Below are 22,773 nucleotides of genomic sequence, written 5' to 3'. Positions count from 1 at the left end.
AAGTTAAAATATTTGGAAGAAAACCTACTAAATTATATTAGAGACCTTAGGTTAGAAACCCTTTTTCTGAACATTACCCCAGGGCCACAGTTTGAGAAACCAAAATTTAAAAATATGTTTGACAGAAGACATCTTAAACAGAATTACAGGGTCTGCCACAGACTTGAAGATTTTTGCAGTGCATATGGCTGACAAAGGATACTATCCAGAATATATAAATTCCTATCATCAAATAATAACGATGGGGCTTCCCTGGTGGCGCAGTGGTTGAGAGTCTGCCTGCCAATGCAGGAGACACGGGTTTGAGCCCTGGTCTGGGAGGATCCCACATGCCGTGGAGCGGCTGGGCCCGTGAGCCCCCGCTCGCCTCAACTAGAGAAAGCCCTCGCACATAAATGAAGACCCAACACAGCCAAAAAAATAAATAAATTTATTAAAATAATAACAATAATAATGATGTAAAAACCTAACAGAGAGTGGACAAGGGTATGAGCAGGCAGTTAACAGAAGAAACTATCTCATCATCTCATAAACATATGAAAAGATGTGTGCCCTCGCTAGTAATCAGGGAAATGAAAATTAGAATAATAAGAGGCTATTTCATACCAACCTGGTGGGCAAAATGTAAAAATCTGACGCTATCAAGAGACGGTTAGAATATGGAGCCGTGTGAACCCTTGTGGATGAGATGAAGCTGGGAACAGCCTTTGGAGATCAGCTTGCTGAAGCCAGTAAATCTAGTCGTCCTCCCTGTGGGCAAATGATGCAGAGAAACTTCCTCACATATGTGAAAAGACAGTGTCCATGGCTGCGTTATTCCTAACAGAGAGAAACTGGCCATCAGCAGAAAGGGATTGGATGTGGTGTGTTCCTACAAGGGACAGCTGTGCAGCAGTGGGTGTGAATGAGATAGAGCCGTGCATGTCAAGACAGGTGCATTCCCAAAGGCGGAGAAGCAAAGCACAGTGCAGTGTCACCCATACACGTTTTGAATATATGCAGAATACGGCTCTGTGTTATTTGTGAAGATGTACACATGTAGTTCGTTGAAGACACACATGGGAATACTGATTTACCAAATGTAGGGTAGTGGTTACCGCTGGTGAAGATGGGATTTGAGGTGGGAAGGACATCCCAGGCCTACAACGATTACATGTCAGGTTTTGTTTCATTTTAAAATCTGAATCAGGGACTTCCCTGGCGGTCCAGTGGTTAAGAATCTGCCTTCCAATGAAGGGGGCGCGGGTTCGATCCCTAGTCAGGGAACTAAGATCCCACATGCCGCAGGGCATCTGAGCCCACGTGCCACGACTGCTGAGCCCACGCGTGCGCCTCAACTAGAGAGAAGACCGCAATGAAGAGCCCCACGTGCCGCAACGAAGACCCAGTGCAGCCAGAAAAAAAAACGAGTTCTTTGTGGCACTCTCAATAACAGTAAAATAAAACTTTGAAACATGCTAAGAGAAAAATCTACATCAAATGCCAAGGTTGCAAAATATTAAGATTTGAAAAAGCTGAGTGGAGGGTGCATGGGCACTTGTATAACATCTTATAGGTTTTTTTGTTTTGTTTTGTTTTTTTTTGCGGTACGCGGGCCTCTCACTGTTGTGGCCTCTCCCGTCGCGGAGCACAGGCTCCGGACGCGCAGGCTCAGCGGCCATGGCTCACGGGCCCAGCCGCTCCGCGGCATGTGGGATCCTCCCAGACCCGGGCACGAACCCGTGTCCCCTGCATCGGCAGGTGGACTCTCAACCACTGTGCCACCAGGGAAGCCCCATCTTCTAGGTTTTATGTTTGAAATATCTTGCACACGTAACCACGATGATGGGGGTGACGACCTGGGAAAAACAGGCCACAGGACATTCGTTACCACACTGAGTTGATCACGACCCAAGACTTGATCCTTAGCTTTGTGAACCCAGGGAAATACATTTTTATTTTTTTTTGCTTGTTTATTTTTTTTCCCCATGCTTTGCTTTGCTTTGTTTTGTTGTCAGCAAATCAAAGCTAAATTTTCTCTCAGGGGCAGACTCGAACTAAAATCATAGGCTGAATGAATCCAGAATGCCAGTTTAATAATTTGCAAAGAGAAATGCATGTGACAGCAGCCGGAACCTTGAAAAACCGTGACTGATCCTGGTGTCTCCCCTTGAGGTGTCTCCTGGGAAGCTGAGACATGGTGGGAAGACCTGCTGTGGCTGCGCAGTAAGAAGTCACTGCCGTGGAGACTGACACTCAGGGTCCCCATTTGCCAGAGGTTTCCTCCTACGGGGGACTCCAGAGCATGGTCAGAACGCGGGCTGGGTATTGAATGCTTAGGGTCGTGGGGTCTACACACCCCTCTCTGGGGACCCTGCTGGCTTAGAGGGGTGGGAAAGATGCCTAGGTAACCCCCACAGGCACTGTTGGCACACAGCTGCCACATGCGTATGGTAACCCTCATTAGGACGACAGGGACCTTTCCAGTATTCAGAGTCCTTCTTCGCTACTCGATTGTCCCAACAACCAGGCAAGATTGTAAGGGCCAGGCCTCGCCGGTGGTCCAGTGGTTAAGACTCTGTGCTTCCGCTGCAGGGGGCGTGGGTTCAATCCCTGTTCAGGGAACTAACATCCCACATGCCACACAGTGCGGTCAAAAAAAATTTTTTTTTAATTTAAAACAAAAAAGAAGAATAACATATTGAAAAGATTTACAGGGATGAAGTGCCTCGGATCACTCAGTTACCAAGGCTACCACAGGCCGGATGAGCTGGGGTGGGGCTGGGGAGGCACCCTGGGGGCGTGGCGTAGAGGCTGTGTTTCTGTGCCCCTCTCCACACCACGGAGCAGCCTTCCGCCATATTAAACGGAGCCTCTCGCTTCCCAGTCTGAGGACGTGTGTTTGTGTCATCAGTGTCTCGACCAACCGCAAGTGTAGCATCTGCGTCAGAGACGAGCCTCCCCGGGTTCGTTCTGCACCCCGAGGGCTCAGGAGCTCCCTGCACTTGATGTCCGCTGATGCAGAATCCAGCTTTGATGGCCATCTAGTCTCAGAGAAATGTAAAGCTAAATTAGAGATTTGAAAAAAATCAGTGTCCAGTTTTTTCAAGTCCCCATTTGACTGGACAGGGAGTTACCAGAATGACCCTTGGAAACCCAAGTGAACTTGACCCAAAGCCCATCCTCAGCATCACGCTGCTTCAGCCGCGTCATCCGGGAGGGAGAACAGAGCTGACTGCAGACTCTCCTTGATGCCGACTCCAAATAAACCCCAGCTTCTGTCAGTTCCCAAAGAAGCTCAGGGATGAAGGTGCCCCCGGCAGCCAGCTCCCCTGGCAGGTTTCTATAGCAGGCGGGTGTTCTTCCCCCAGCTCCGGAGCAGAGAATTCTGCTTGGCAGGGACAGCGCTCTTTACATGCAAGATTTATTCTGTTTCTTTTTAAAGAAATTCTTCAAATACCACCCTCCCCTTTTATCTTGGCACAGTGTATGGACTTAGGATCCGAATTCATATACTAAAGCTGTAACACTCAGACTCACGGGGTATAAGATACTCCTCAGTCTTTACTTGTCATCCCTCTTTACCTTAGGAATGGGATATACCTCTGAAATTTCCTCATTGCCAGTTCCTAGCAAAACTAGGTGCCTGATGCCCTGTGTTATGGAATTTTAATAAAACGATGTGAATGCAGCAGCCCTGTGTGTTCTGAAAAATGTTTCCAGAGCCCCTTGAGAATTCCAAGTGCTTGGAGATGAGGCTTCCTGCAGAGAAACAGAAAATGCGAGAATAGGACCTGATTGGATCGGCTGAGTTTACTATGATTTGAGCCTGAAAAATGCTTCCTTCTCTCCTTTTGATTCTCACGTGGCCTCTCCAGCCCGAGCTCAGCTCAGCCCTCGCCACTGGGTGGGTTGGGGCCTGATTGCAGAGGGCGTCCCATTCTGGGGTTCTTACTTCATTAGCATTACAAGATTGGGTTCTTGGGAATGACATTCGTTGGTAATTTGTTTACAGTTGAACCTTGCAGCGTCTTACTTATTACTTCCTTAATCTAACAATTGGCAGATTCTTGAAATTAAAAAACAACAACAAAAACCCAGCCTTATCAGTCTACTTGTCGTTAAATACTTAGCCGTCAGGAGCTATAATGATCAACAACAGTAATTCCAGAATTCTTTCTTTTCCCAAACGACAGCGACTGGTATATTACGTTGTTTTCTCGTGGTTAATTAAAATCCAGCTATCCACATAACTGACATAAACAAAAGAAGCCCATTTTGTGATCTGACCTAATAGCTTTTTAATTTTGCTGCTTTTCTCGTTCATTTTCAAAATTTGCTCTGAAGTAGTTTTACCAGTCACGAGGGAAAATCAGTGTCTGTTGACTGTCTTCCTCTGAGGCGCCGTTGAGCACCAAAGATTTTTTTTTTAATCTTTCTCCTTTTCCTACTGATTTCCCATGTAAGATAGATACCTTTAATTCTGGGAGCAGATCACTTACAGCTGTGGTCAATTCCATTAAGAGCTAAGGAGTAAAACAAGTTCTTGAAAATGTATTGGCCCCATGGAAGGTTTTCCAGCTTCTCCAGTGGAAACCACTGAAGTGATACCTGTGCAGGGACCCCCAGATGGTGAGTGCAGCCTGGAGGGACCACGTCCTGGGCGCCGGCTGGTGTTCCCTACCCTACTGCGGGCAAGACCGTCACCTTCTCCACCTTGGGTACAAAATTACTGGTTGAGAACTGCTTCCAGAGGCCAAAGATACTTTAGCTGTCCGCCCCACCCCTTCCCCCTCCCGGCTTCAGTAGTACCAGCAGCCTGGTAACTCCCTGAATGCACTCACGCCACGACTTGACTGTTCACAGATGTCCTCGTGAGCTGTGAGCCCGCCCAGGGGTCTTGTTCTCTCATGGGAGCATCACCTCTACACCGGCATGTTCTTCAAGTTCATGGAGCCTTCAGGGGATTGAAGGGTCCCTTAACGATGGGTTCTGCAGAACCCAGTCTCCCTTTACTAGTCCTTTCTGTCGCCTAGTGGGTGATACCTCAGCATCTTCAGCCTAGGGCTATAGCATCCTGTGTTTTCAAGCAGCCATTTACGGCCGTGGCAGCCTTGTGTCTGTCTGCAGGGACCAGACGTGACAAGTGCCTGTTGTAATCTGCCCGTAGTTTGCAGGCCTGAATCAGCTTTATTCAGAGCGGTCCTGGGTTCTTTCAGTACTGCCGCAAGTGGAAGGGGGAGCCGACGGGCTCAGGTGCCCACCCATCCTTCCCTCGCTCGCAGCAGCCTGCACCGCTGTCACCTACGTCGTGTGGACGCGGTCTGGCGAGGTGAGGGGCGTGTGTCCTGCATTCCAGGATCGGGGGCGCCGTCAGTGGGGTAGTGCCAGGTACCACATGCAACTTTGGGAAGAATCCCAGCGGTTCACGTGCTTGCTGCAGGCAAAGTAGGAAACGAGAAAAGAGCAGCGGTGCACAGTTGGTTCCACCGCTCAGAAATAACCACTGTGAACTGTGAAAAGCACATCCGTAGAGGTGTATCTGCATGTGAGACTAAATGGGCTTTCACTGTTTTGAAACACACTTTTTTTTCCAACATGTTAGAAAGATGTTCTCAATATGTTACTTTTCACTGAAATCTCTCATCTTTTAAAATGTTGCTCTGGTTGTGTTTTTCTGTGTCCTTATGTGCCGTTGTCGCCGTATCTCGGAATAGGCCAGGGCCCCCTGCAGACAACAGGTCCACCCCGAGTGCCCGTCCTGCAGGGCCACCTGCCCACACTGTCGGGGGCGCGCCGGGCTCGTCGTTCAGGTCACTCTTTCTCCTCCTTCAGGTGTCAGCGGAAGCAGTGGCGGGTAGATCTGCCGGCCACCAGCGTGGTGATCACGTTTCACAACGAAGCCAGGTCGGCCTTGCTGAGAACAGTGGTCAGGTGAGGCCAGCGGCTGCCATCTGTTGCCACCCGTTGCCGCTTATGCGGGCAGGGGACGTCCCCCGGCAGGGATGCTGAACGCGGGCCGGATCCCCAGCACAGCCGGGCTGGGGCTGTCTGTGGGGGTGCAGACAGGGCACCTGACTGTGCGGCCCCGCGGGGGCCAAGGGGTGAGAACTGTGCACCCCAGTCGTAGCCTGAAAGGCCTGCAGCTTTCTCTTTCTGCCTTTCCTCAGCGTGCTTAAGAAAAGCCCGCCCCGCCTGATAAAAGAAATCATTTTGGTGGACGACTACAGCAATGACCGTAAGTAGAGACCGATTGCCCCCCCACACCAAGCATCCTTCTCCGTCTGGCCCTCTGGACCCAAGCCTTCCTGGGCTGCGGGTGCTAAGCATGAGTTTCAAGGAAAGGCCAGAAGTAGGGGCCGCAGAAAGACGGTGCCTCTCAAGCCCCGAGGGGCTCACCAGCCCGAAGGTGATGGAGAATCACTGTCCCTGCCCACCGAGCCCTCCGTTAGTTCACTTGAGTTTCAAAAGCTTTGCTTCTTTTCTTTTCCTAGCGGAAGACGGGGCACTCTTGGGGAAAATTGAGAAAGTGCGGGTTCTCAGGAATGATCGGCGAGAAGGTAAGACTTTTCTCAGTTCAGTACCAAGACAGTTGAATTCTGACTTTTCCTGAGCCCAGTAATAATGTGAAGAAGCGTTTCAGCTCCAAGAACAATGAACTGTCTCGTGTTTTGTCTGCCTTCCTCCAACAGAGCCTCTTGGGAGCCTCTCCCAGCAACCCCAGGAAGGATATCGAAAGCTTAACTAATTGAAATTGTTTGTGAACCAGGGCAATAGTTCAACTTACGCTTTTATTTATGTATTTAGAGAACTGGCTTCTCTCTTTCTTTCACAACCTAGGAAGTCTTATCAGTCCCTTGAGTACTAGGATTTAGAAGAAAAACAGAGATTTAGCAATGAGAACTTTAATGACTCCATGCTGCAGGCGTCTGTTAAAATAACTGGGGTTCCAGTTTGACAGCCTGCCCAAGGTGAACCATCAAAAACAAGGGAAAGCCCACCAGCGTTACGTGCTTACTGGATTTTGCAGATGCCAGCCTCGAAACCTGATGTCGGTCTTGTCTTTGCTGGAGCTGGGCTCATCGAGCCCACTTTATTGGTAGTTATAAGAGAAGCTCCAGAGAGGAAAGCATTACTTTGAAGTGTCTGGAAAGGAAGCCGGACTCATAGTGTAATTAACATCCAGCACATCCATGCTGGTACAGAGCTGGTGGCTGGATTCTCAGCTCCTCCGTGGTCCTGAGAAATCTTTCTGTAGGAAAATGGCAGAGCTTTAAAACATGTGCCGTTTTTGCTGTTTGAGGCTGACTGTTGATCTTGGAGTGGTGGCTGTGCCGTTTGGTCAGCGAACATTGTCTTTCTTCTGGTCCCCTGTGCAATCCAGCTGGAGTCGGGAAATACAGTTTTTCTTAGCAAGAATCTAATCAGCCAGTAAAGTGGGTGAGCCCGTTAGGGCGATGTCGTCAACACCATATTTTAACCGACTAAGGTCATCAATCCAGATGTTCAAGATGCATAAACAATGGGGTCAGCCTTTCCCCTAAGCAAGCTGTTTGCTGGACTCACATCTGCCCCCGAAGCTGAGATTAAACCAGAATCTGGCATTGTATTTGCCCCTAAAGAAACTACATGATAACTTGTTGAATTCAAACCCAAAGTGTCTGCTGGCACAGGGGAAAAAAAGAAGATGAGGCGGGAGGAGGGAATAAAAGAAAGAAGTTAGCTTTCATGTGGGCATTTTGTAACTGACAAACCACAGCGCTAGCTTCCAGAGAGGGGCTCTAACCTGCTTAGAAATCGAAAGCAGTCCTTCTAAATATAAATTTGCATTTGCTTTACGTTAGGCTGTTCTTGTGGGTAAGAACCCACACTGAGGCATTGTTTGGGGGAGGAATGAAGAGAGGCAGCTGTGGGAAGCCAGATTATGGTAGAACTATATGGAACAAGTGAGGAATGTGACAGTCCAGTGAGAAAATGCACACACACAAATGTATGTGTGCTTGTGTGTGTGTATCCCAAACAGTTAAACATATACACAAATGCTCATAGCAATGCTACTAGGTGACAGAGAAAATCAGTTGCATAAAATCATGGCCTTGGGTTCATTTAGTGTTGGGGATTTAATTGTGCCAGCGATTCTTAACCTGGCTATTCATTACAATCACTTGGGGAATTTAAAAGAAGACCATGGGGCTTCCCTGGTGGCGCAGTGGTTGAGAGTCCGCCTGCCGATGCAGGGGACACGGGTTCTGTGCCCCGGTCCGGGAGGATCCCATATGCCGCGGAGCGGCTGGGCCCGTGAGCCGTGGCCGCTGAGCCTGCGCGTCCGGAGACTGTGCTCCACAACGGGAGGGGCCACAACAGTGAGAGGCCCGCATACCGCAAAAAAAATAATAATAATAATTAAAAAAATAAAAGAAGACCATGCCTTGACCCGACCCACAATTGAATAAAAATTTTTGTTTTTCTAGGGGTGGGGCCTGGACATCTGCATTTCAATAATACTGATGTACTTTGAAGGTTGAAAGCCTAGTCCTTCTTGTTGTGCAGATGGACATATTAAAGCTGAAAGAGGTTAAGTGTCTTTTTCAAGGTCATCCAGCTATTTAATAATGGTAGTGGAGCCAAAACCGTGTTCATAGGCCAAGTTCTCTATTTGTCCTGTGTGCTTTTTATTCCTCCATTCCCACTGTCCTGCCTGATTAATTTATCGTTTCCAGTTTATTGAGATGTAATTGACATATAACACTATGTGAGATGTACAACATAATGATTTGGTATATGCATATATTGTGAAGTGATCACCACACTAAGTTTTTTGGTTTTTTTTTTTTTTTTTTTTTGTGGTACGCGGGCCTCTCACTGTTGCGGCCTCTCCCGCTGTGGAGCACAGGCTCCGGACGCGCAGGCTCAGCGGCCATGGCTCATGGGCCCAGCCGCTCTGCGGTATGTGGGATCTTCCCGGACCGGGGCACGAGCCTGTGTCCCCTGCATCAGCAGGCGGACTCTCAACCACTGCGCCACTAGGGAAGCCCTACTTTTAATTTTTGAAGACCCTCCATACTGTTCTCCATAGTGGCTGCACCAATTTACATTCCCACCAACATTGCACAAGGGTTCTCCTTTCTCCACATCGTCACCAACACCTGGTATCTCTTGTCTTTTGATGACAGCCATTCTGACAAGTGTGAGGTGATATCTTATTGTAGTTTTGGTTTGAAGCCCCTGATGATTAGTGATGTTGAGCACCTTTTATGGACCTGTTGTCCATTTATATGTCTTCTTTGGAAAAAAAAGTCTTTAAATTCCTCTGCCCATTTTTAATCTGATTATTTTGCTTTTGTTTTTGTTTTTGCTGTTGAGTTGTATGAGTTCTTTATACATTTTGGATATTAATGCCTTATCAGTTATATGATTTGTAAATACTTTCTCCCATTCCATAGTTGCCTTTTCATTTTGTGAATACTTTTTTTTGCTCTGCAGAAGCTTTTTAGTTTGATGTAATCCCATTTGTTTACTTTTGCTTTTGCTACCTTTGCTTTGGTGTCAAATTAAAAAAATTATTGCCACCACTGATGTCAAGGAGCTTACCTATATTTTCTTCTAGGACTTTTATGGTTTCAGGTCTTAACGTTCAAGTCTCTAATCCATTTTGAGTTTATTTTTGTGTGTGTTGTAAGATAGGGGTCCAGTTTCATTTTTTTGCATGTGTCCAGTTTTCCAACACCATTTATTGAAGAGACTATCCTTTCCCCACTGTACATTCTTGGTTCCTTTGTTGTAAATTAATGGCCATATGTGTGTGTGTTTATTTCTGGGCTCTCCATTTATCCCATTGATCTATGTGCCTGTTTTTATGCCAAGGCCATACTGTTTTGATTACTATAGCTTTGTAATGTAGTTTGAAGTGATGTTTTGTGTTTTTTTGGTTTTTTTAGTGGTCCATTTTGAATTTTCTCGTAGCTTTTCAGCTATACATTTCTTTTAGTGGCTTCTCTGAGGATTACAACATGCATCTTTAACTTATAACAGTCTATTTAGAGTCCATACAACTTTACCTTAAATGTAAGACCTTGCAACGGTTTTAATTCCATTTCTGTTCCCTGTCCTGTATACTGCTGTTGTCATGTGGTTTCCTTCATATGTTGTTAATGATGGTTTAAACCCCACAGTGCAGTGTTAAAATGTTTGCTTTAAATAATCAATTATAAAGAAATTAGAATGTATAAATGGACTCTAAAATTTATCCTCATATTTTTCATTTCTAGTATCTTCATTTTTTCCCACAGATTCAGGTTTCCATCTAGTGTCATTTCCTTTCAGCCCAGAGAACGTCTAGAACTTTATTTTTTCTTGTAGGCAATAAAATCTCTCAATTTCTGTTTATCTGAAAAGTCTTTCTTTCTCCTTTATTGCTGAAGAGTATTTTCTCTGAATGGAATTCTGAGTTGACTGTTAGTTTTTCTTTCAGCACTCTGAAAATGTCATTCCAATGTCTTCTGGCCTCTGTTTTTCTGTTTAGAATGTAGCTGTCAGCTTATTGTTGATTCCCTGTGTGTTATGGGTTGTTTCCTCTCACTGATTTCCAGATTGTCTCTTTATCTTTAGTTTTTAGCAGTTTGACTGTGACTTGCCTAGATTTGATTTGCTTTTTATTTATCCTGCTCCAGGTTTGCTGATCCCTTTGAATATGTAAGTTGAAGTTTTCACCAAATTTGGGAACTTTTTGGCCTTTTATTTCTTCATATATTGTTTTATGCCTCATTCTTGGACTCTAGGTGCACATATGATATACCACTTGATATTGTCCATAGGTTACTCAGGCTTTTTTTCTCTTTCAGTATTTTTTCTCTGTTCACCAGACGGATCAATCTCTATTGATCCACCTTCAAGTTCACTGGTCCTTCTGACATCTCTAATCTGCTGTTATGCGCCGTCAGTGAATTCTTTCATTTCAGAAAATTGCAGTTTTCAGTTTTGGAATATCCATTTAATTCTTGTGGTTTTCATTTCTCTGCTGAGATTCCCCATGTTTGCTCATTCCAATGATCATTTCCTTGGAGTTCTTGGGTATAGTTATCATAATAGCTGCTTTAAAATCCTCATCTGTTAATTTCACTCTGCGTCATCTCGGAGTGAGTTTCTATTGACGTTTTTTCTCTTGCATACGCATCACATTTTTCTCTTCTCTTGTCTACTAATTTTTTAAATTTTATATTGGATATTGTGAATGGTATGTTGTAGAGACACTGGATTCTGTCATCTTTCTCTAGGGTGTTGATCTTTGTTATACTGGGCAATTAAATTACTAGCTCGTGACTTTGAACTTGTGTAGGCTTGTCTTTATACTTCGAAAGCATATGTGTATCTTGGATGAATCCCTTATTCCTGAGACGTAGTCCGTATTCCTAAATGTATTCCCTCTGGAGTTTCTGTAGAAATGAGGTGTTTGCCAAGTCCTTCTAGGCACAACTCAATTGCCAAAAATTGTGTCCCTGATTCCAGCTGAAATCTTAGTTCTTGCTGTCTTCTAATTGTTTCTCTTCATGGACTCCTTGGGGTCTCCCCTGTGCCTGCAGGTTCAGGCGTCCGCCAAGGATTTAAGGGCAGTTATCACCAGATTTGGGACTTAGCTCCTTCCCAGGATCTCCTCCTTCTGTTTCCAGCCACTCTCCAGCCCCAAACTCTACCCTCTGACGCCTCAAGCCAAAAAAGGCTGCCCTGCAGTGGATTTGGAGAGTAACCTCGGGGGCAAATACCATGTTTCCAGGGATTTCACTCTGTGATTTTCTTCTTTTAAGGATTGAATGCCCTCTAGGTTCTGCCTGCCCTCGGCTACTCTAGCCCTTTCCTATAGTTGCATTTTCTATTTTGCTCAGTTTATACTTGTTCTCTGAGAGAGGGTTTGCCTATTACAAGCTGCTCCGTAATACCAGAACTAGAAATCGTTGCCCTTTTTCCTACTCTGTCATGCAGCTCTTTAAGAACCATGGAAAACCCTTCCTGACCCCTGTGCTGCATAAAGAACTCACAACACCGTCCTTACCGGTTGTGAATAATCTCACATCTCCACAGATAGATAAAAGCCCCACATACACAGCAGAAGCCACTTATGACCACACCATCTAGTGATGAATGTTACTATGTGTGATAATAAACAATGATATCACTAACAGATCACAGCTATATAAACTGTGTGATGTGACCAACAGTGTTACTAATTTTGTGTAAAAGCCAAACAACTGGGCTTCATCATTTATGTTAATTTGGCTCGTGATGAGTCTTAGAACACACAGATACTCACAACACTGTTATCATGAAATTATCACCATTAAATTTGGCCCCCTTAGCACTTAAAGTGTCTGGGTGACACGTGCCTTAGCCCAGTTAATTAGAAAACTCTGTTGCTGTGTCAGAGGAGAGTAGTTTTAGAAGTTCCACATTTCCATTGCTTGATAAAGGAGACTTCAGTTAGGTCAAAGCCTTCCTCATAAGGCAGTAGTTCCAAGTTGTTTTCTCAGTCATCCAATTAACTTAAAAAACAAAAGGTCCTGACAGAACTCTTACCTGGGTAAACTGCAAGGTGGTATTGATCCCTCCATGCACGTTGGCGATAAACTCCGTGCCCGGCAAGAGGGCTGCGTGGGGAGGTGTCGGTGCAGGTGCTGGGGGTACAGTTCTTGTTTGTTTTTCTCGCGTTCCCTGGGCATTCCCCCGCGACGTGTTTTTGACCTCACTCCACAGGCCTGATGCGCTCGCGGGTGCGGGGGGCCGACGCGGCCCAGGCCAAGGTCCTGACGTTCCTGGACAGCCACTGCGAGTGCAACGAGTACTGGCTGGAGCCCCTCCTGGAGAGGGTGGCCGAGGTGAGGATGCGGGCCAGAGGAAGGGCCTCTGTGTGCGACATGGTCCTACGAGGATTTTATCCTCCACGGGAATCTATCAATAGGGGAAATTCATTTGTCAGGTAGGAGGCCAGGGTCAGCAGAGGCTACGACAGCCCTTCCCCTAGGGGGCTCTTCCTTCCCTGCCTGAAGCTCTGCACTGACTCTCGGAGCTCCGAGGGGGCAGAGAGCTGAGGACAGAGGCCGCGGGGTCCCCAGCCCGGCCGTGCTGCCCTGAGACCCAGGCTGCGGCTCGTGGGGAGGGGCAGAGTCCCAACCACACAGGGACGCGGGAGGCTGTCGGTTGACCCGAGACTGTGCACCTTCGCCTTCCAGAAACATCATCACTAGTATGACCTATGGCCTCTTGTGATAGCTCTCTCGCCTTCTGCTTGCTTTATTGACTTTCTTTCCTCCCTACTAAGAAAGCGCTTCCTTGAGACAGTAAAGTAGATGTAATGACAGCACTAGAGAAATAGTAAAGTCATTCTTTTTGCACCATAGCAGGGATCGCGGTTGGACAGTGAGTCCTGAGACATGAATAAGACAAACTGCTAGTGCTGTGACCCTCACGTTCACTGCCGTTTACTGAGCGCTAACTACCTGCTGGATGCTTTACACGTTACCTTAATCCAGGGTTTCGCCCCCATTTGACAGTTGAGGGAACTGGGGTTCAGGGAACTTCAGTCACTTAACCAAAACTCATACAGGGGGCAGAGCCCAGGCTGCAAAGTGGGACTCGCTGAGTCCCTCCCTGAGTCCTCCCACACACGCACGCATGCCCATCCCGGGGGCCCCGTCCCTGGCTACTCACTCCACCAGGCTGTGCGTCCCAGGGACGCAGAGGCAGAATGAAAGCTGTCAGGATACCCGGGCGCGTGGAGGCTGCGTGCTTCGTGGTCAGGCTGCCAGGGTTATTTAAACAGGCCCCCACCTCCTAAAGAAAGAATGGGAAGAGTTGAGAATGGCCATTCTCCCTCATTCTAGTCCCATCAAAAGAGATCAAAATAAAGGGAGTGGACTTGGACGTGGGGCAGTTGACGATCTGCGGCACCATCCCAGGCTGAGCCGGGCGTGGAGGACGTCACCCTCTGCGCTTGGGGCTGCACGCTGTAAACCTGCCCCTGGTGGTGGCTGGACTTTCCCTCTGTTCTCTGAGCGGGGTCCTCTGACGCGTATGTTCTTAGCTCCGCTTGCCCTGTTCCTAATTTGTTTCTCGAAGTCTTTCTCTGGCTGATTCAGGTTCTTGGCGTGGCTCAGGGAAGCGTCACCCTTGTGTCCCCTGTCAGCGTGGGGCAGAGTTCCTCCCCAGCACCAACTAGCCCGGTTTAAAGAGGGCAGGAGAGTTCAAAGGTCTTGTGTTCACAGACTCTAACCAGAGCAGCGACAGTGTGGCCTAAAGAAAGGCCTCAGCCTAAGGGAATGTTTTGTGTTGGGTGGAACCGCGGGTGAGACAGACTCGGGCTCCGGGTTCTCTAGTCAGTTCGGTCACCCGTCCGCTGTGATGCGGTTGGAGCCTCTACACCACACTCGGCTCCCAGGCCCGGGGTCGCATCTGTGTGGGCGTCGCAGCCGTGAGTCCTTTCCTGGGGCTTCCTGCAGCTCACACATTACTGGTGTTTAAGTACAGCCGAGCTTAGATCCTGTTAGAATGAAAGTTCCTCCATGGTTGAGGTTTGACATTTGGGAAAACACTAAATGAAACACTCCAGTCTCACACTGGCGCGCTCTGAAAACTCCTTCTTTGGAATTAATAAAAATTGACATTTGCTCCTGGCTGTTTGGGGGGGAAAAAAAACAACTCAGGAGGGGTCCCGGGAGAGGCTCTCAGGCAGTGAACACCCGCAGGACGGCCCCGTGCGCTCGGGCGCCTCCTGGGGGGCAGCGTCCTCTGCGCCCCCGACACCCAGCGCAGCGCAGGGCTGCAGGTGCCCAGCCGGGCCCCCCAGGGCGTGGGGTGGCAGGGGACCGGCGCGGCCGTCTCCCCGTGAGCGGTGACGCTCAGGCCTCCGCCTGTGCGGGTCCCGGCTGCCTCTGACACCTGCTGTTGCCTTCGCTGCGTTGCAGGACAGGACCCGCGTCGTGTCCCCCATCATCGACGTCATCAACATGGACAACTTTCAGTACGTGGGCGCGTCTGCGGACTTAAAAGGCGGTAGGTGCTGCGCGGGTCCCAGGGACGGCGACGGCGCCTGCACGCGGCCGAGCCGGGCCGCGGCCAAGAGCGCCCCTGTGTTCAGCTGGCGGGGTTCACCAGGGGACAGAAACGGCCTTGCCTCCCCTAGGCGGTAGGCGTGGTTCCCGTCCCTGGCACCGGCTTGGCGTACGGAGCCGGTGTGGAGACGCCAGGCCGATGGGGGTCTGCCCTCTCCACCCTCCCCCTCACCGCAGCGTCCGTCGCCTGCTGGAAGCCCATCCGCCCCGCTCACCCGTGACTCCTGGGCCCCGAGGCCTGCAGAGCGCAGCCCTCCCGCGGCCTGGCTGTCATCCTCTCCTGCCCGCCGGCCACCCACGTCCCGCCGTGGTGGAACCTTTCTGGGGAACCTTTATCTGAATGACCCTGCCAGTTTCCTGGGGGTCCTTGCGGCTCAAGTGTGACCCCTCAAACCCTCCCGCCGCGGGGTCCCACAGTGATTTGTCTGATACTCTCTTTACCTTCTTAAAACTTCACATTGAAGGCCCCAAAGAGCTTTGTTCACGTGGGCCGTAGCGATCAGCGTTTGCCGTGTTAGAAGGTAAGGCTGAGAACGGTGAGAGCACCAGGGGACGCAGCCACGTGGGCGCTGCCCGTCCTGCAGCTTCCGGAACGCTCCTTCCTGCACTTTGGAAAAATGAGATTGAAAGGGGCCTGTAGAGCCTTAGCATAAACTGAAAGCAGTTTTCACGTCACACACCCGCTGAAAGGGCCTGAGGACCCCGGGGGCTCCTGGACCCCAGCTGGGTAAACCGTGTTCTCGCGAGGAGCTTCACGAAGCTGCTGGGCGCACGGGAGTCCCGCTAGCCCTGCCTGAGGAGCAGGCTTCTACTGTGTCCCTGTGTCCCCGGGACTGTGTGTACGTGGGGGTGACCTCTGTCCCCGGGACTGTGTGTACGTGGGGGTGACCTGTGTCCCGGGACTGTGTGTGCGTGGGGGTGACCTGTGTCCCCGGGACTGTGTGTGCGTGGGGGTGACCTGTGTCCCCGGGACTGTGTGTACGTGGGGGTGACCTGTAGCCCCAGACTCCCCTGTGTCCCAGGGACTCTGTGTACGTGGGGGTGACCTGTGTCCCTGGGGACTGTGTGTATGTGGGGGTGACCTGTAGCCCCAGGCTCCCCTGTGTCCCAGGGACTGTGTGTGTATGGGGGTGACCTGTAGCCCCAGGCTCCCCTGTGTCCCAGGGACTGTGTGTGTATGGGGGTGACCTGTAGACCCAGGCTCCCTTGTGTCCCAGGGACTGTGTGTGTATGGGGGTGACCTGTAGCCCCAGGCTCCCCTGTGTCCCAGGGACTGTGTGTACATGGGGGTGACCTGTAGCCCCAGGCTCCCCTGTGTCCCAGGGACTGTGTGTGTATGGGGGTGACCTGTGGCCCCAGGGCTCCCACACAGCCCAGTAAATGCCTCCTGCTCTGAATCTCAGCTGGCCGGCAGCCTTGCCTCTCAGACCTCGGCTGAGAGCCAAGAATTCAGCGAAGCCTGCTGTAGAGAGAGATATAACAGAGATGTCAGAGCCTTTACTTTCCGTGTGTAATTTATTCACTATTGATTTTTCATACCTGAGATGAGTGAACCCTTTTTCCAGCATCCTAGCACCCCTGTTTCTTTCTCTAAAATGAGGGGCTTCTTTTCCCATCTCCAACATTTTGAGCTGATTAGGAGACGGACTGTTCCAGACAGACACACAGACTGAGGGTCAACTGACATCCAAAAAAGAACACAGTAGAACCGTGGCCTTGGACGGAACCTCAGAAATCAGAACCCTGGGACCGGCCAGGGAGGCCCGGGCTCTGGTGCCTCTTTCAGGAGGTGTCGCCACGGGAGCTGTTTTTCCTCTGGCCCTCGGCGTCCCTGTCTGAGAAACAGGTTGATGATAGTGCAGCCGCACAGGGCGGCCGGCAGAGGGCAGGGCTGTGACCAGGCAGCTCCCCAGAGGCCTCTGGCCGGGCCGTCACAGGACGCACCTAGGTTGGGAAACAAGAGTCAGGAGAGTCTTAGAAGATGGTGAGCACGCTGGGGCTATAAAGAGTTCGGAGCCTTGGCTGTCAAGAAAGCGTTAGTGTCCAGAGTGTGTCCCCCCCCCCCCCGAGGATCTGCCGGAGCTGAGATGTGACGGTTCTCCATCTCCCGTGGCAGCCGCTTACGGCGGAGCCGGTGCAAGACAGTGAGATGCCCTGCGTGGGAGCGGCCTGCCGCTGCCCCAGGGCCGGGCCAGATTCACTCTAAGAGCATTTCACCAAACCCCTTTTAGGAAAAAAGAAAAATCAAGGATGATGTTTTTAGCAGATTTTTAAAAATCTAATATAGCTTGGCTCTTCGGACCAAATTGATAAGCTAAATAATAATGAACATTCCCCCCAAAATGCAGGTAATGTTACATCAGCTGGCCAGTTGAGGCCTTTGTGTTCTGTCAACAGTGCACCGGGACGTCTGTTTTTCCCTGGCTGGCGGTGCTTGTGTGCGCGGCAGGCCGTGTCTGGGGAGAGCCGGGCTCCTCAGACAATCAGTCTGTGTCTGTTTCCTCTCCGTGCACCACTGGTGCCTGGCCCTCCAGCCCCTCGCTCCCATTTGCCAGCCCGCTGCGCTCTACAGGGACAGCGGGGGCACCTTTCTGTCCTCTGGTTGAGCCATGATGTGTGCCACGCCGGCCTAGGAGCCCCCGAGCCCCTGTGCCATCCTACCCTGTTCAGGCTGCAGGGCAGATAAATGCTGGATTCAGAGCACACAGACGGAAGGTCTGAACTTAGGCATTGCACCAGCCCTGCGGACAGAAAGCCTGCTGGCAGAGGGCTGAGGGATGGACGGCCCTGGAGCAGTGAGGCTTGGCTGTCAGACCCTGGGCAACGCGGCCCACGCTCTGGAGAGCGTCCGCAGGTGGGGTGTGCCAGGTACCTCTGAGGAAAGACAAGACCCGACAGCTGTGGACCAGGGGCCAGGCCCGGGCTCTGCCACCCGCACGGCCTGTGGATTCTAGAAGTGACGTGGGGCAGGTGCCATGTTATCAGAAGTGAAGCTCGCTTGCCCCTTCATTCCCACCTACTCCTGCGCCCCCTGCCTTCCCTTCCCTGGGACCGTGTTGGGGGCACCTGGCAGATTTTTTATTAAATCGATCCCTCTTCTTTGTCGCCTCCTTACAGCCCTTGGATATGTCCTCACAGACTCCAGTTCTCTTATTTCACATTTATTCTTATGCATTCTGGTTTTAGAAAAGTCTGACCCACACCTTCTGTTTTGGGTAAGCTTCTTGGGGAAAGAAGATTTCAGTGTGCGTCCTCCCGGCTGGTCTCCCTGCCCCCCCCCCCCCCCCCCAGTCACTCTCTTCCCTCTGCGTCGTTTTTGTTTGTTTTTCCTTTGTTTGGGTTACAGTGAGTCCATTCCAAATAACAAATATTTTTAAGCTGTGACGGACAGCGGTGCCAGGAGCAGACAGCCTGTTCTCACAGCATCCTGTGTTTCTTCTCTCTTCTGCAACCAGCAGGCTTTGACTGGAACTTGGTGTTCAAATGGGATTACATGACGCCTGAGCAGAGACGGTCCCGGCAGGGGAACCCGGTCGCCCCCATAAAGTAAGTGGCAGGCAGGCGTCCTTCGGGTGCCCTTCTCTGGGGTGGAAGATGAGACAGTAGGCCTAGGAACCTAGTGGAGCTCTCACCTTCCAGCCATACCCCCATTTCCCCTCATGCTAGCTCAGGGGAGAGTCTCTGCCTCCAGATTATAGGGTAAAGTATTTTGAGATTCTTTTTCTATGTACGTGTATCAAATCTGCCAGTTCCACGTCCTTCGTGTCTTGGTGGCATAGAGCGTTTTCCCGCACAGGGTGGAGTGTTGGGCTGCCCTCGGGGACTGGGGAGGCGGTGGGCAGCAAGTGGGAGCCTCCTGCCCGCCCCCGGTGGGCTCCGCCCTCCTGTCCCCCGGAGGAAGCACTGGGTTCACTACCAGCTGGCTTTGAGCCGCGCCCGGCTGGGGTGGGGACGCCTCCCCAGGGACGCGTGGTTACAGGGAACCCCGCGGATGCCGGCGCCGTCTGCACTGCGGCGATTGTCCCCCGTGAGCAGTGAGCTCCAGACGTGCGGCCCGGGGCCCTGACTTACCACGGCGACTCCGCAGGCACAGGGCTGGGGTCCTGTCGCCGGCCTGTCCCCAGGCTGATGGGGACGCGAGAAGGTGACGGTCCCGTCCAGCAGAGGAGGAAGCTGCCCGGGATGAGGTTGCGTTCCCTACGTGCGCTGGGCGCTGTAGCCTCTTACTGTTTGTCGTCCTCCAAGGAGACCGCGGCACAGAAGAGCCGAGCACCGGCCTAGGGCGCTGTCAGCGAGGGGCCCAGCTCCGGCGGCTGCCCTCTCGTAGGGAGGCTCCACGCAGCCCCTCGCCCTTGGGAGCATCTGAGCATCCGAGTGGGGGGCACTTGAAGACAGCAGGGCTCAAGCAGAGAGGGGCACCCAGAGCTCTGGGCCAAAGACCATGGCTGTGCTGTTGTTCCTAAGGTCGGCCTGTAGGCTTGACCTTGGCATTAGAATGCTGGCGATCTAACCTTGACCTTCGACCTCTCCCTCTCTTCCCTTCTGCCTCTTTAGAACCCCTATGATTGCTGGAGGGTTGTTCGTGATGGATAAGTTGTATTTTGAAGAACTGGGGAAATACGACATGATGATGGATGTGTGGGGAGGAGAAAACCTGGGTACGTATGAGCCTTGTGTCTTCGGACACCAAACCGTTTCCAATTCTGCTGAAACCGTGGTCTTTTCCTGCCCACCAAGAGGGGTAGAAATGAAAAGTGGAAGCTTTGGAAGGACTGGTAAGCAGGCGTGTGTGGTATGCAGGGCGCCCCTTGGAGAGGGTTTGTAAAGACGTTAAAGTGGCGGTTTACTGAGCACAATTAGCCCCAGAAGGTACAGATAGACCCTTTTTATTCTTAAGTGTCTTGGGTTGGGCGCTATGCTAGACACACAGTAAGTCTTTGAAGGGAGATGCACACTTTTTAATGTCACCTGAATCCAAGGTCTGGGAAGCACGCTGACAAAAATGGGGGGAGGATTTCAGCTTCTAAGATTCATTTTTAGCCACATGGGGTGGAAAGTGAGCCCTGGCGAAGCCTGTCGGGCTGGCTGAATTGTGGTCGTGGGAATCAGCTGGGGTGGAGAGGCCGGGGCACTTGTCCCTTCCTGACTACTTTGCGAATGGTTCTAATTGGTTTTCGTGTTGTTTTGTTTCGTTTTGTTTTTTGTAATCACACAAATCATTCTACCTATGTTTACGGACGTTGGAACTTCATAGACTTTGGTCTTTATTGGTAGCTGCATTGTATTTACTCCATAAAGACAAAAAGACTCTTAATTTATTTGTTTGTTTAGGGGGTTTTGTTTGTTTCACTTTTGAGTTGTCTCCTTGGCTATTGGATGCTGTTAAATTACATTCTCCCCCGGTAGACGTACCCTGGGAGGAGGGGAGGGGGGCGAGGAAAGGAGGTAAAGAGGATGCCACTGTCACTTTTAGTAGTTTTTACTTGTAACAGAAACTTTGATTTTTTTTAAGTTTAAGAGACTAGACAAGCCCATTATTTTTCCCTCATTTTATGATATCAGTGTTAGTGATAGCGTCTCACCTGTGGAGAGAGGTTGTTGCCTTCGTGGATTCGGAAAGCTTCTTTAGACTCAGCAACTGCACCAGGGCGAAGGTTCAGAGTCAGATGCGTCTCGGTTTTGTTAACAGTACACTGACGGGCAGGGCTTGATGGAAGGCTGTGGAGCACGGAAGGCTTCAGAAGGACTGTTAACCTTCTGAAGGGAATTCTGAGTCACCCTCGCCCTGCAGACATCCCTGGGGAGGCCCAGCCAGCCAGGACCGCCACTCGGGGGGACCAGAACGCGGCGGGGTTCGCAGCAGTGTGTGCCGTTAGGCTGGCGTGCGTGGAGGGGAGGCGGCCTTTTGTGCCAGGGTGTAAGGAGAGCGTTGATTTAAGTATCAAAGGGGACCTTGCACCCAGAGGCCAGTGGGAGGGGAAATAATCTTTTCTGTTACCTAGTTTATTGTTGGTTTGGTTTGTATGTTTATGTAGCTGTGCCCTGTGCGAGGTTCCCCGGAAGGGCTCAAGGGGCTCAGGTAGGGTGACGCACGGTGGGCGGGGAGGAAGGGCTGGGGCCACCCGGCCTGAGCATCCTGGCACCTCCTCCCTTGACAGGCTCTGACACGGCCGCTCTGGAGGGTCTTCTCGCATCAGGGTTAAACAGGCACGAGGGTTTCAGCAGGAAGAGTCCGTGATGTGAGCCTCCCTCTCTTCTTGGTACTGCTCAGACTGGATTTTCTGGGTGCTGCCTGCACACCCCCAGCAGTTGTCCAGCCTGAGGGCTTGTGTGGGCCCAAGTTAGGAGAGGCAGGGGACAGGGATGCCCAAGTCAAATCCAGACACCCCCTCCAGGTGCGCCCCGCCAAATCCACTAGTGCTGCCAGACTGCCTGACCAACAGTGTAAGTCTAATTGAAGCAATTGAAAAGGACAAAGAGGCCTTCCCTGGTGGCGCAGTGGTTGGGAGCCCGCCTGCCGATGCAGGGGACACGGGTTCGTGCCCCAGTCTGGGAGGATCCCTCATGCCGCGGAGCGGCTGGGCCCATGAGCCATGGCCGCTGAGCCTGCGCGTCCGGAGCCTGTGCTCCGCAACAGGAGAGGCCACAACAGTGAGAGGCCCGCATACCAAAAAAAAAAAAAAAAAACAGTTTTAGAGGAAGATGGCGTATATGATTGCCTGTTACATCAACCTTAGGGCTGATTGTGGGCATTTCATGCCTTTTGATTCACGGCCGTGCGCTGTCCGTTGCCTTTTCTAACTCAGGGCTGATTCCCAGAAGGCGCATGTAATGCTCCACGATGGAGAACCGGCCAGAGAGGAGTTCCAGACCATGTCTCATGCACAGTGTTTGTGACATTATAGGGTCTGATGCCAGGAGTCTTTCTGTTCTCAGTAGACCAGGGAATCACTCTTGTCTCAGGGCTTCTAGTCTGAATTTGAAAAATATTTCTGTAGGCTCACTCTTACTTCTTTTTAAATTTCAGATAGAATTCTTTCATGAAAACATGGGATTTGGTGACACAGGTAGAGCTGGCATCTGTAGTTCTGATCAGTGCTAAAATCGAAGGGAGCACATGTCCCAGTGTGGGTAGTTTGTTTGGCATGAATTATTTCTTTTTGTCTCCACTACTTTACGTTGTCTGTAAAACGACACTGTGCTGTGCAGACACCCTCTTAGTGAACTGAAGTAGGACCTTTCATTCAATCTTTTTTTTTCCCTCCACCTTTATCGAGGTTTCGGTGACAACTTAAAATCGTACATACTTCGGTATACAACTGGATGGTTTGACGTGCCTAGGCACGCCCCGCCCCATAACCCTGGAGCCTAGAGACGTGGTGTCAGAGGTCCCCACGCGGGATGTTCAGGACCCTCTGGAAAGGGAGTGCTCCCTGGGCATCGCCTCAGGCCACGGGGGTAGGGTGGGCATCCGCACCCCATGGGGGTGGCCCGGGCTCTCGGTCACCCCGTGTCGTTCACCACCTCAGAGATCTCGTTCCGCGTGTGGCAGTGCGGCGGCAGCCTGGAGATCATCCCCTGCAGCCGCGTGGGACACGTGTTCCGGAAGCAGCACCCCTACACCTTCCCCGGCGGCAGTGGCACCGTCTTTGCCCGGTAAGTGGCCGAGAGGCCGAGCAGGGCCCAGTGCACCGCT

At 50.8% G+C, this 22,773-nt stretch overlaps 1 protein-coding gene across 2 annotated transcripts in view; it reads left to right on the top strand.

Annotated features, from left to right (window-relative positions):
- The window catches only part of GALNT2 (polypeptide N-acetylgalactosaminyltransferase 2), a 180,064-nt gene that overhangs the window by 138,982 nt on the left and 18,309 nt on the right, over positions 1–22,773 (top strand). Inside the window, exons 4-11 of one of the 2 annotated variants that reach the window (XM_067711127.1) lie at positions 5,815–5,913; positions 6,150–6,217; positions 6,474–6,539; positions 12,724–12,845; positions 14,931–15,018; positions 18,533–18,623; positions 19,632–19,735; positions 22,607–22,733. In XM_067711127.1, coding sequence (XP_067567228.1) covers positions 5,815–5,913; positions 6,150–6,217; positions 6,474–6,539; positions 12,724–12,845; positions 14,931–15,018; positions 18,533–18,623; positions 19,632–19,735; positions 22,607–22,733 — 765 coding nt within the window. The remainder of the gene's footprint in view (positions 1–5,814; positions 5,914–6,149; positions 6,218–6,473; positions 6,540–12,723; positions 12,846–14,930; positions 15,019–18,532; positions 18,624–19,631; positions 19,736–22,606; positions 22,734–22,773) is intronic. The other variant, XM_067711128.1, reaches the window with a different exon arrangement.

This window comes from Pseudorca crassidens, chromosome 16 (genome assembly GCF_039906515.1).
Source record: "Pseudorca crassidens isolate mPseCra1 chromosome 16, mPseCra1.hap1, whole genome shotgun sequence".
In the NCBI taxonomy this organism is placed as follows: Eukaryota; Metazoa; Chordata; class Mammalia; order Artiodactyla; family Delphinidae; genus Pseudorca; species Pseudorca crassidens.
This window is presented reverse-complemented; position numbering and strand designations above follow the sequence as displayed.